Raw genomic sequence first — 13805 nt, 5'->3', positions numbered from 1 at the left:
ATACTAAAATAGAAGAGACTGGTGGAAAAGAAGAAGGGATTTGTTCAGTGGAAAGGTGACTAAATGGGAGGGAGGTGGGAGTGGAGTATGATCACAGTATAATATATATATATGGAAATTTTCAATTAAAACTTTCAAATAATAATTAAAGAAAGAATACAAAGAAGGACAGGGATGTAGCTCAGTGATGGAGTGCTTACTTGAGGTTTGGAGTTCAATACCCAGTACTGTCCACCCGCCCCTCCAAAACATCAACCACAAATCTGTAACCTCAACCTGACTAAAAACTCTCTTATTTGTGGTAAATTGTCCAAACACCTGAAAAGGTTTATTCTGTTGTTTTCTTTATGAACATAGGCCTGAGGGTAACAACTCAGTAGTAAAGCACTTAGCTACTCGAGATCAATGCCCTGGGTTTGATTTCTTGCATTGCAAACAGAAGGGGGGAAAAGTACCTTGTTTCTTGAGTTCATCACTAGCATTTAACAGATTTAACAGCTAAAAAAATCTTCATCCCAAACAAGTTTTTTTTTTTTTAAATTTTAAATCTTGTTCCCTAGGTGTTAGCCGAGCAGACTACATGGAACACGAAACCAGTATAAATGGCAGAAATGCCAACACAAAAGCTGTCCTGTAATATGAAACATCTCAGTATTTCTAGCATAAGGAAACTCCAGGGGCAAGAGCCAGTCTGGCCCGGCTTGGCTGTTGCCCACTTGGCTCTTTACCCAGGACTTACCGAACACTGTCAGGTGCCTCACAAAGCTCACATCTCCCGCGCCATCCTGTAGACACCTGCAAAGCGGAGAGTTGAGGTGAGACCCTCACCCTGGGCATAGACCTCTCCAGTCTCTGGTGAAGACCCTTTCGAGGTCTGTGGAACTCGGGCTTTGCTTGTCACAGTTTCCCAGACATCAGTCTGTCCTCAGAGAGGCAGTGGTCTTCTCAAAGGGGCCTTTGAACAGCCAAGCCCAGGCAATTCTGGGACAAGGGTGATGTGAGGAAAAGGGACCATGACTTGCCTCTTGGAAAGTAACCCAAAGCAACTGGTTTGAGGTTGTTGTTTTTTAAAGTCTTGTGGCCTACTATACAAGGATAAAGGCATCAGGCTGGAGAGATGGCTCAGCAGTTAAAGGCACTTGCTTGCAACACTTGATGACCAGGGTTCAATTCCGCAGTATCTACATAAATCCCAGATACACAAAGTAGTGCATGCATCTGGAATCCCCTTACAGTGGCAGGAGGCCCTGGCATGCCCATACACTTTCTGTCTCTGCCTTGTTCTATCTCAAGTAAATAAATAAATATAAAAGAAATACTATGTCGGGTGTGGTGGCACATACCTTTAATCCCAGCACTCTGGGAGGCAGAGGTAGGAGGATCATTGTGAGTTCAAGGCCACCCTGAGACTACATAGGGAATTCCAGGTCAGTCTGGGCTAGAGTGAAACCCTACCTCAAAAAAAAAAAAAAAAAAACTCTTAAAAATATTTTATTTATTTGTTTGAGAGAGAGGTGGGGAAGATGGGTGTGTCAGGGCCTCTAGCCACAGCAAACAAACTCCAGACACATGCGCCACCATGTGCATCTGGCTTACATGGGTTCTGAGGAATTGAACTTGGGTCTTTTGGCTTCGCAGGCAAGCGCCTTAACCACTAAGCCATCTCTCTAGCTCAAGAAATATTCTTGTTTAAAAAAGAATAAAGGTAGCCGGGCATGGTGGCGCATGCCTTTAATCCCAGCACTTGGGAAGAAGGAAGGGGTAGGAGGAACCACAGTGCGTTCGAGGCCACCCTGAGACTACATAGTGAATTCCAGGTCAGCCTGAGCTAGAGTGAGACCCTGCCTCAAAAAAAAAAAAGAAAAAAAGAATAAAGGTATTCAATAATTTGGCATCTCTTTTTGTACATGTGTGTGTGGTGTGAATGCTTGTGTGTGGTCATATGTGCCTGGGTGCACATGTATGTGTAGCGCACGTACGTGCATGCATGTGAAGGCCAGAGGGTATCAAGTGTCTTCCTCAGTTGCTCTGCACTATATTTCTATTGAGGCAGAACTTCTCTTTAAAGCAAGACCTCACAGCCGGCTAGACTGCTTGCCTGTCTCGGCCTCCCCAGTGCTGGGACTCCATGCCCACACCACACCTGGCATTTATACAGGAGCTGGGATTCTGACTGGCCCTCACCCTTGCAAGGCAAGCGCATTACCCACTGAGGCATTGCCCCAGCCCCCCCCCCCCCCCAGCGTGTTGTGTAAGCCTTTTTCTTTTACAGAGCCCGGGGTGCTAAGCGGGGAGACCAGGGAGGCCTAGGCCCCTGTACAGGGAGCCGCTCTGCAGGAGGAGGTGAGGGAGCGAGACCCTGGCTTTATGCCCTGTGAGGAGCCCAGGCCTGTGTCAGCAGATCCCAGAGTCCCCAGAGATGAGTCTGTCCCCTTGAGTTCCTGTAACCCAGAAAACAACAGGTTCTGGCCCCAGGATCTGGGGAGACCAGAGCATCTCCCCCAGAGAAGACGGCTCCTCCGGATGGTGAGGTGCAACGATGTGGTACATGTGGGTACAGGGGACCCTAGAGGTCCCATGACACTCCAGGTGCCAAGAGCGAGCCCCGTTCAGTCCTGCCGAAGGTCTCCCCAGCTTCAGAGCAAGGAGGAACGCGGGGCGTGGGACTCACTTGAAGGCTCCCGAGTAGCCGAAGTATGGTTCGCGAGAGGAGCAGGCGCACTTGTCTGCCCCTTGCCCGGCGCACAGTTGGCACAAGCTGGGGAACTTCTCGTGGTCCGCACAGGGGACGCAGCTGCTGGAGAAGAACGTGGCTGCCGCTGCTCAACACAAGAGACGTGGGTCACAGGCTGAGAGCTGCGCGGGGTCTGCGGATGGTGCATGTGTGCGACAGAGACAGAGAGAGAGACAGAGAGAGAGGGGGGGGAGGGAGGGAGGGAGAGAGGGAGAGAGAGGGAGAGAGAGGGAGGGAGGGAGAGAGAGAGGGAGAGAGAAGGGGGGGCAGGAGGGGAAGGGACGAGGGGAGGGGGAGAGGGGGAGGGGGAGAGAGGGGAAGGGGAGAGAAAGGGGATGGGGGAGAGGGAGAGGGAGAGAGGGGGAGGGGAAGAGGAGGAAGGGGAGAGGGAGGGGGGGAAGAGAGGGGGAGGGAGAGAGGGAGAAAGAGAATGCCCCCCCACCCCTGGCAGAGCCCGTGAGTCTGCGCATGCGCCTCAGGGCCAGGGAAGTTGGCACATACGAAGCGCGCAGTGCAGCCAGCCACAGGCGGCTGATGGTGCCCATCGCAGAACGCACGGATGCGCGGCTCAGGGCATCACCCTCACCGGGGACCCTAGGCCTTAAGCCTATGAAAATTCTAAGCCTGCTCGTGGGCTGCAGAGTGTGAGAGCTTCCAGCTTACAGTGTAATGATTCGGAAGCGCCACTTGGCTCTGTTAACTCGTCATCATGGATGCCCTGAAAAGGTTGGGCAAGACTCGGGCGAAGTCAGGAGTCTCTGCAGAAGAGCCCCCTCCAACATTCCTTCCTTACTTCAGGACACGAGCCCACGGAACCCCTCACGTGGGTGGATCCAGAGGCTATGGTGGTTCATGGCACGCCTCTTCTGGGAGGGAGTTGGGGTAAGCCTGTTGGCGTGGAGGCTGGGCGCAAGCCAGCAGCTTTTAAAAAATGTAAAAAATATTTTTAAATATTTGTTTTTATTTGAGAGAGAGATAGAGAGAATGGGCGTGCCAGGGCCTCCAGCCACTACCAACAAACTCCACATGTGCATCTGGCTTATGTGGGTTCTGAGTAATCAAACCTAAGTCCTTAGGCTTCACAGAGAAGTGCTTTAACTGCTAAGCCATCCCTCCAGCCCCAAATTGATTTATTTATTTATTTTGGGTTTTTTGAGGAAGGGTCTCGCTCTAGCCCAGGCTGGCCTGCAATTCACTATGTAGTCTCAGGGTAGCCTTGAACTCATGGCGACCCTCCTACCTCTGCCTCACAAGTGTTGGGATTAAAGGCGTGTGCCACCATGCCCAGCTTCCTAAATTTATTTTTGACATGCGTGTGTGTGTGTGTGTGCCTGTTCATGTGTGTGAGGTTGGGCACACGTATGCCATAGCCAACAGCCAGAGGACGACCTCCGGGTGTTGGCTCTTTCCTCCCACCTCATTGAAGGCTGGATGTGCTCCCCAGGCTCGCTGGTCCTTGAGCTTGTGGGAAATTCTCCTGTCTCCGCCTATCATCTCACAGTGGACATGCTGGGATTTTATATAGGGTCTGGGGTTCCTAACTCAGGTGCCCAGGCTTGAGCCCACCGAGCCTCCTTCCTAGCCCTCCAAGGTATGCTTTCACGGCGTGCAGGAGCTGGTCAGCATCTTCGTGGGCCCAGGCTCAGCTTTGGCACTTCATGTCTGAAGACGGGCGCACCCAAGGAAATTTTAGCACCAGTCCTCCTGTCCTTGCCTATGTCCCAAGCCTTTAATCTAAGAGCCTGAGTGCTGATTGGGTGTCTGGAAACCACAGAGAACCTTCCTGGGAAGCTGGGAGCGAGATGGCTTTGCTAGGGGGCGCTCAAGGATGGCCCTTGCCAAGCCAAGCTATGGGGGTCCCCAGAACATGAGGCCCATTGCTCAGAGAAACAAACCAGTCTTCACTGAGAGAGAGCAGTCACCGGCTCCTCCTGGCGCATACGCTCTTGCCGCATTAGACACACATCTGACAGTGTGGTGGTTAGTCTTATCAACCTGGGTGGATGTAAGTCACCATCCACGTACACTCACCTCCGGGTGTCTGGGAGGGTATTTTTCTGAAAATTGTAACTGAAGAGGGAAGACCTACGCTGAATGCTGGCGGCACTAGCCCATGGGCTGGGAGCGAAGGAAAAGAAGAGAGCATGCCATGCCTTCCTGGCCATCATGAACTATGCTCTTTTTTTTTTTTTTAAATAGTTTTTATTTTATTTGAAAGTGACAGACACAGAGAGAAAGACAGATACAGGGAGAGAGAGAGAATGGGCGCGCCAGGGCTTCCAGCCTCTGCGAACAAACTCCAGATGCATGCGCCCCCTTGTGCATCTGGCTAATGTGGGACCTGGGGAAGCGAGCCTCGAACCGGGGTCCTTAGGCTTCACAGGCAAGAGTTTAACCGCTAAGCCATCTCTCCAGCCTGAACTATGCTCTTAAACCGTAAACCACACTAGCCTGTCTTCCCTCCTTCCTTCTTTCAGTTGCTTCTGTAAGGCATTTTCATAAACATTTGTACGAACTTTGTTCTAGCTGGCTCTATTTTTGTGCTGCTCTCCCCTCTAAAAACCACAACCTGGCTAACAGAACATTCTTGTCCAAGTTTCACCTGCTGTGCCAGGAAATTTATTGTTTTCTGGAGCTCCAGGTGGTTCGTTGTTTGTGAATAACTGTAACTTCTGTGCCCTGGTTTGATGCTATTGGTTAACTGTAACTTGTATTATCTGTCCTGTACCTGGTATGATGTAATTGTGGGTTTTGGCTTTATAAACCTTATCCTACCTTCCTTTGGGGTCGAGAGCCCTCCCGGACATTAGCTCGCTCTTGGCTGCCAGCAACAAAGGATTCTTTTCTTTTCAAATTTTTTTATTGGCTAAGTGTATATACTATGCTTATCAAACTGCCCAGTACGCGCTTCTCTTAATGCTCATGCCCTGATATCAATGCTACTCTCACTTTTGGTAGAGAATCTTCTCTTTTCAGATGGCAGTGACCTTGGGATGACTCAGAAGGCATCATGGTGCTGGAAAGAAGTGACAGAGGAGTGCTCAGCACTGCAATATCTCTGTCACACCTTCCAAGGCTCGGGTCTATTGTGGAAGAGGTGGCGGAAAGAATGTAAGAGCCAAAGGAAGGGTAGGACTCCTTACAACGTGCTCCCCCAGGCACAAAATGGCCTGGATATCCATAACTTCAGTGCCTACACAAGACCATCATAATAAGAGGAAAAGATAATGACATAAAAATAAAAGAGAGACTGATTGAGATGGGGAGGGGATATGATGGAGAATGGAGTTTCAAAGGGGAAAGTGGGGGGAGGGATGGTATTACCTGGGATTTTTAAATTATTTTTGTTTATTATTTATTTGAGAGTGACAGACAGAGAAAGAGGGAGAGAGAGAGGGAGGGAGGAAGAATGGGTGTGCCAGGGCTTCCAGCCACTGCAAACAAACTCCAGACGCGTGCGCCCCCTTGTACATCTGGCTAACGTGGGTCCTGGGGAATTGAGCCTCGAACCGAGGTCCTTAGGCTTCACAGGCAAGTGCTTAACAGCTAAGCCATCTCTCCAGCCCATGGGATATTTTTTATAATCATAGAGGTTGTTAATAAAAAAAATTGGAAAAGAAAAAAGTTTATATTAACAACTTCCATGAGTTAAAGAATTCTTAATTAGCTTAAGAAGTATGGTAGTCTGTAATTCTTTCACGTAGACTATAGCCATGTATTTTCAGGAGGAGAGAGAATGGGAGAAAGGGGAATGTTCCACCAGGGCCTCCTTCCACTGCAAACAAACTCCAGACGCATGTGCTGCTTTGTGCATCTGGCTTTACACGGGTACTGGGGAATCAAACTCTGGCCATCAGGCTTTGTAAGCAAGCACCTTTAGCGACTGAGCCATCTCTTTGTCAGGTATCTTGTCACAGCAGAAAGAAGAGTAAATAATACACCGAGTAACATTAGCAAGACCCACTGGGGTACCTGGTACTGGAGCTTCACCTGAGGAAACCTGGCCCAGCTGCCTTACCTGTTTCCAGAGAGCCCGAGGGAAGCAGTATGCTGAGAGGGGCATTCCACCCAGACCACCCCATGCCTGGGTGGCAGGACTTCTTGCCTTGGAGCTGACTCAGCTGGAAGCCGGAGCCTTTCTTCACCACAGCCACGATGTAATAGCGGGTTTGTGGGTCTGCAGAAGAGCAGAGAGAAAGGCCAAAAGGAGATACCACATCATCACTGCTAATCTTCCAGGGCGTCCACAGGGTGGAACTGTGGAGAACCCTCTGACCTGAACCTGGACCTGCTCAGCAGGGAGGAAAGGAAGTGAAAATAAATAAATAAATAAATAAATAAATAAATAAATAAATAAATAAATAAATGAAAATATAAAAACCCTCACCTGAGGACTCTCTCACGAGAGAGAAAATGGAACTAAACACTACAGGTAGTTCCTGACTTAAAACTGAAAGACTTATTTTTTATTTTTATTTATTTACTTATGAAAAAGAGAGAGGGGTAGGGAGGGAGAGATGAGCACACCAGGGCCTCTAGCTACTGCAAACGGACTCCAGACACATGCACAACCATGTGCATCTGTGGGTACTGGGGAATCGAACCTGGATCCTTAGGTTTACAGGCAAGCATCTTAACTGCTAAGCCATCTCTCCAGCCCAAGACTTTTAAAAAATATATTTTTTAAATTTTTTATTTACTTATTTGAGAGCGACAGACACAGAGAGAAAGACAGAGGGAGAGAGAGAGAATGGGCACGCCAGGGCTTCCAGCCTCTGCAAACGAACTCCAGACGTGTGCGCCCCCTTGTGCATCTGGCTAACGTGGGACCTGGGGAACTGAGCCTCGAACCAGGATCCTTAGGCTTCACAGGCAAGCGCTTAACCACTAAGCCATCTCTCCAGCCCCCCAAATTTTTTTTTAATTAATTTATTTATTTAGTTAGTTGAGAGAGAGAAAAAAGCAGATAGAGAAGGTGAGAGGGAGAGAGAAAGAGAGGCAGAGAATGGGCATGCCAGGGCCTCCAGCTATAGCAAACAAGCTCCAGATGCATGTGCTACCTTGTACATCTGGCTTATGTGGGTCCTGGAGAATCGAACCTGGGTCTTTTGGCTTTGCAGGCAAGCACCTTAACTGCTAAGCCATCTCTCCAGCCCAAGACTTCTTACTTTTTGACTTAATAATGGTGCAAAAGTACTTTTAAAAAAATGGCCACTAGAAGCCATTCTTTGAGATTTGAAGTTTTTAAAAATATATTTTTTTATTTATTTAAGAGAGAGAAAGAGGCAGAGTGAGAGAGAGAGACAGAGAGAGAGACAGTGCCTTAAACGCTAAGCAATCTCTCTAGCCCCTCAAAGTTGGGTTTTGAAATGCCTTATGGTCCTCTCTCTGAGGCAGGGCCGTGGCAGCCTAAGCTCACAAGGGGGAAGCAAACGAAATTCTATAATGCTCTGAGCTGCCGAGCTAGGGTGTTTGGTAGACCAGGTACACCAAGTGCAATTTTGGCATATAATATTTCCAGTTTCCAATGGTTTTATCAGGATATGTGCCCACTATAAGTCAAGGAGCACCTGTGACTATTTGTTGGCCAGCCACTCTAAGCCAGTACTCATAGGAGCCTTGAACATCCCTCCCACATCCCCCACACGGACATAATACTGCCTTATGGGACTTGTGGGTGTTACAAGACCGTGAACGTTAGCTCCCAGTCACTGTGATGTCACTGCTCCTGGATGGGCTTTGCGCCTTCTCTGTTTCTCAGTCGAAAGCTCAGTCACTAAAGTGAAGGCATGAAGCCGGGCGTGGTGGCGCACACCTTTAATCCCAGCACTCGGGGGGCAGAGGTAGGAGGATCGCTGTGAGTTTGAGGCCACCCTGAGACTACATAGTGAATTCCAGGTCAGCCTGGGCTAGAGTGAGACCCTACCTCAAAAAAACAAAAAAGAAAGTGAAGGTATGAGAGAAAGGATGTGGAGTGTCCCCAGAATATGCCAGAGGACTTTAAGCAGTGTCAGACTGAGCCGGACGATGCTCACACGCACTCCTCACACACACACTGATAGCATTGATGGACCTATGTGGGAAAGAGGGTTAGCTCTCTTTGGAGACTCTTCCAGAAACTCTGTGTTCCCATTGATGTGGCCCTAGAGGCACGTGGCAGAGTCTGGACAGTAACCCATTCAGCCTGTAGCCACACACCCCCGCCCCAGCCTGTAGTGCTGACGGCATTTCTTTCTGGATGCACAACGGCTGCCATTTCCCAGCGAAAGCTCACATCCCAACCCTTGTAGTGACCGGCCTTGCGGGCCTCAGTGACAGCCTCCTTTCATCCAAAGAGCTCCAGCAACTTGGTCCACTGCCACGTCACCGTAATGGTTAATCTTCGTTGTTAACTTGAGTGGATTTGGAATCATCTGGGAGACACACCTCTGGTTGCGTCTGTGAGGGTGTTTCCAGGAAAGTTTAACTGACTTAGGAAGACCCACCCTGAACATGTATGTGAGGGATCGGTTGGGGTTCTGGGCTGAGCAGAAAAGGAATAGGAGAGAGTGAACCAAGTACCAGCATTCATTTTTCTCTGCTTGTGACTATGGGGACAATGTGACCAGCAGCCTCTTGCTCCTGCTACCCACCATGATGGACTGTACTCTAAAACTGGGAGCCAAAATAAACCCTTCCCTCCTTCTAATTCAAGCTGCTCTCATCAGGTATTTCGTCATAGTAACAAGGAACGTTAAGTGATATAGTTGGCAAAGCCCGTGCCTCCCCCAGTGGCTGCCACCAGAGATCTGGGATCCCCAGGGAGGACTTACCGTCCTTTGACCCATAGAATTCTGCAGCAATGGGTTTCAGGTTATAGGGGGGCAGGCCGGCCTCGAACACCAAGCCTCCATCAATGGTCACAGCATCCGCTTTGTTTGCCTGAGAGAGATCAGCCATGAATGAGAACGGTCACCTCTGGGGAAGACTGCCCTAGTGCCTGCCAGGAATGCTTGCTCGATAGATACTCACAGGTTGGACCCCCACCTCCATCCTGTCTGTGCTGTCTCTGGCCACACTCGTGTGTTTGTGGGTGTGCATGCACATACATGTGTTCATATATGTGTGTATATGGTATGTGTTACATATGAGCACACGTGTACTACAGCGCACGTGTGGAGGTCAGAGGACCACCGCAGGGTGTCAGTCCTCACCTCCCATTTTGCTTGAGTCAGAGTCTCTCTTGTTTGCAACTGCAAACACCAAACTAGCTAGCTATTAAGATTTGGGATTCTCAGCCGGGCGTGGTGGTGCACGCCTTTAATCCCAGCCCTCGGGAGGCAGAGGTAGGAGGATCACCATGAGTTCGAGGCCACCCTGAGACTCCATAGTGAATTCCAGGTCAGCCTGGGCCAGAGTGAGATGCTACCTTGAAAAAAAAAAAAAGATTTGGGATTCTCTTGATGCCACCTCCCATTGCCACAGGGGGGTTGGATTACAGACACGTGTACTCCTTGTGTCCTGGCTTTATGTAGACTTGATGGATGTGAACTCCAGTCATCAGGCTTGCATAGAAAACACTTTTTGTTGGCAGGGATGTGGAAAAAGAGGAACCCTTCTACATTTCTGGTGGGAATGCAATCTGATCCAGCCATTGTGGAAATCACTGTGAAGGTTCCTAAAACAGCTAAAGATTGAACTTCCATGTGACCCAGCTATAGCACTCCTAGGCATATATCCTAAGGACTCTCATTTCCTTAGAAGTACGTGCTCAACCATGTTTATTGCCGCTCAATTTACAATAGCTGGGAAATGGAACCAGCCTAGATGTCCCTCAACAGATGAGTGGATAATGAAGATGTGGCACATTTATACAATGGAGTTCTACTCAGCGGTAAAGAAAAATGAAATTATGAAATTTGCAGAAAAATGAATGGATCTGGAAAGGATTATACTAAGTAAGGCAACCCAGGCCCAGAAAGCCAAGCACCACATGTTCTCCCTCATATGTGGATCCTAGCTACAGATAATTGGGCTTCTACATGAGAAGGAAAATACTTAGTAGTAGAGGCTAGTAAGTTGAAAAGGAGATATAAAGGGAAGAGAAAGGAAGGGAGGAGGGTACTTAATAGGTTGATATTGTATATATGTAAGTAGAATGATTGAGATGGGGAGGTAATATGATAAAGAATGGAATTTCAAAGGGGAAAGTGTGGGGGGAGGGAGGGTATTACCATGGGATAATTTTTATAATCATGGAAAATGTTAATAAAAATTGTAAAAAGAAAGAAAACAGGGCTGGAGAGATGGCTTAGCGGTTAAGCGCTTGCCTGTGAAGCCTAAGGACCCCGGTTCAAGGCTCGGTTCCCCAGGTCCCACGTTAGCCAGATGCACAAGGGGGTGCACGTGTCTGGAGTTCGTTTGCAGAGGCTGGAAGCCCTGGCACGCCCATTCTCTCTCTCTCCCTCTATCTGTCTTTCTCTCTGTGACTGTCGCTCTCAAATAAAAAAAAACAAAAAACAAAGAAAGAAAACACTTTTAACCACTAAACCATTTCTTCAGACCCCCTTTTTATGCATGTATGTGCATGCATGTGGGCATGCTTCTTGTCGGTGCGTGGGTGCACATGTGTGTGTACTCATGCACACATGCATGTGAAGGGCAGAGGTCTGCACTTCACTTGTTGTGGTTTACTTTTGAGGTAGGGTCTCACTCTAGCCAGGGCTGGCCTGGAACTCACTCTGTAGACCTAGGCTGGCCTTGAACTCACAGTGGTCCTCCTGTGTCTTCTTCGTAGGTGCTGGGATTAAAGGTGTGTGCCACCAGGCTTGGCTCACTTCACTTGGGTCTCACCCTAACCCAGGCTGACCTGGGGTTCACTATATAGTCTCGGGCTTGTAGGCTAGCGTCAAACTCATGGCGATGCTCCTACCTCTGCCTCCCGATGCGTGCTGGGATTAAAGGTGTGTGCCACCATGCCTGGCATCACTTCACTTTTTTTTTTTTTTTTTTTGACAGTGTCTTGCACCAAACCCAGAGCTCGCTGATTCATCTTGATTTCCTAGCCAGTGAGCTGCAGGAGTCACTTGTCTCTGCCTCCCCAGCCCTGGGATTAAAGGTGCACACCACCACACCTGGCACCTTATGTAGGTTCTGGGGATCCAAGCACAGGTCTTTAGGCTTGCACAGAAAGCCCTTCACCCACTCAGCCCTCTCCCCTGCCCTCGGCTCCACTCTGAAAGCTCCCGCCTCACGAATGCTGCGTGACACTTCATTTTCCTCCTTGCCTCTTAGCCACAGCTGACACTTGGCTCACTGTCCTCGCCTTTTTGCTTCTTTATGCACTGCACATATTTTCTGTGCTGTTCATTCACCAGGAAATCCTCAAAACAATATTGACGGATGGTAACACTGGAGTGCCTTATGTATTTCTGAGCTTTTACAGATTCTCTTTAAGGCAACACTGGCTTTGCTATGCTATAGTAACTGATTAAGATTGAATCCTAGGGCTGGAGAGATGACTTAGCGGTTGAGCACTTGCCTATGAAGCCTAAGGACCCCAGTTCAAGGCTTGATTCCCCAGGACCCATGTAAGCCAGATGCACAAGGGAGCGCATGCAATCTGGAGTTTGTTTGCAGTGGCTGGAAGCCCTGGTGTGCCCATTCTCTCTCTCTCTCTCTCTCTCTCTCTCTCTCTCTCTCTCTCTCTCTCTCTATCTGCCTCTTTCTCCTTCTGTCTCTCTAAAATAAAGAAAAAGAAATGTTTAAAAAAAACAATTGAGGGGCTGGAGAGATGGCTTAGTGGTTAAGGTGCTTGCCTGCAAAGCTAAAGGATCCCAGTTCAATTCTCCAGGACCCACATAAGCCAGATGCACAAGGGGGTGCATGCCTCTGGAGTGTGTTTGCAGTGGCTGGAGGCCCTGGCATGCCCATTCTCTCTCTCTTTCTTTCTCTCAAATAAATAAACAATTTTTTTTAAAAAAAGATTGAATCCTCTACTAGTTGTTCAATAAAGATTATGAATTTATTGGAACGATACAGAGAAGATTAGCATGGCCCCTGCGCAAGGATGACACGCAAATTTGTGAAGCATTCCATATTTTTTCCCACGTTAGCCAGATGCACAAGGGGGCGCACGCGTCTGGAGTTCGTTTGCAGAGGCTGGAAGCCCTGGCGCGCCCATTCTCTCTCTCTCCCTCTATCTGTCTTTCTCTCTGTGTCTGTTGTTCTCAAATAAATAAATAAATAAAAATTAAAAAAAAAAGATTATGAATTTCCCTGCCAGTCAATGTTTTTGGCTTAGCAAGGAAAAAAAAAAAGAGAAATATATGACTATCCTCTACCGTCGTTTAGGCAGCAAAGACTTACCGAGATGGCCTCAATGCACTCAGGGTAAGAGCTTCTCTTCACACAGGTGACAAGGGGTCCATCTGCAGGAAGAACTGCTTTCATGTGGTCTTGGAAACTGGAGCACTTAGTGGCTTCGAGATCTGACAGGACACCCCATCGCACAGTCTTCTCAGGAACAGCCAGGCACAGCCCTGGAGGACAGAATCTGCTCATGTAGGAGACCCACACCACTCATGTCCTCTACCGGCCGAAGGTCAAAGGCGAGATAAAGAGACATCTTCATCTGTACCAAACTGAACTGGCTTCTTCACTCACACGAATTCTCGGGGCCCATCTCTCTGGTTCTGGCCTTCCCTTTATATAAAGAATAGTCAGCCGGGCGTGGTGGCGCACGCCTTTAATCCCAGCACTCGGGAGGCAGAAGTAGGAGGATCGCCATGAGTTCAAGGCCACCCTGACACTACAGAGTTAATTCCAGCTCAGCCTGGACCAGAGTGAGACCCTACCTTGGAAAAAAAGAATAGTCAAACACTTCCCAAGGGTTACACCTTGAATTGACACTGTAGCATAGCAATTCCATCCTTCAATACATCCAAAAAGATTGAAAACAGGAATTCAAGCAAATCCATTTGCACAGTTGTTCATGCCTACGTGATTATTCACAGTAACAACTGAAAGGCGAAATTCCCAAATACACATCAAAGGAGTATAGATAAATCAAATGTGGACTACCAATACAATG

At 48.5% G+C, this 13805-nt stretch overlaps 1 protein-coding gene and 1 non-coding gene across 3 annotated transcripts in view; one reads left to right on the top strand and one right to left on the bottom strand.

Moving 5' to 3' along the window:
* Nucleotides 1-13805, bottom strand: part of Inhca (inhibitor of carbonic anhydrase) — a 62463-nt gene that overhangs the window by 30556 nt on the left and 18102 nt on the right. For both annotated transcript variants that reach the window (XM_045136621.1, XM_045136622.1), the window contains exons 2-6: nucleotides 13082-13254; nucleotides 9547-9655; nucleotides 6753-6911; nucleotides 2672-2819; nucleotides 740-795 (exon numbers count right to left, since the gene is read on the bottom strand). In XM_045136621.1, the coding sequence (XP_044992556.1) occupies nucleotides 740-795; nucleotides 2672-2819; nucleotides 6753-6911; nucleotides 9547-9655; nucleotides 13082-13254 (645 nt within the window). The remainder of the gene's footprint in view (nucleotides 1-739; nucleotides 796-2671; nucleotides 2820-6752; nucleotides 6912-9546; nucleotides 9656-13081; nucleotides 13255-13805) is intronic.
* LOC123455630 lies at nucleotides 12708-12817 on the top strand. Its single transcript, XR_006634020.1, has one exon. It is a non-coding gene; the product is annotated as a U6 spliceosomal RNA (small nuclear RNA).

This window comes from Jaculus jaculus, chromosome 17, assembly GCF_020740685.1.
Source record: "Jaculus jaculus isolate mJacJac1 chromosome 17, mJacJac1.mat.Y.cur, whole genome shotgun sequence".
NCBI lineage: Eukaryota > Metazoa > Chordata > Mammalia > Rodentia > Dipodidae > Jaculus > Jaculus jaculus.
The sequence above is the reverse complement of the archived record's forward strand: the minus strand, read 5'-3'. Positions and strand labels throughout refer to the sequence as shown.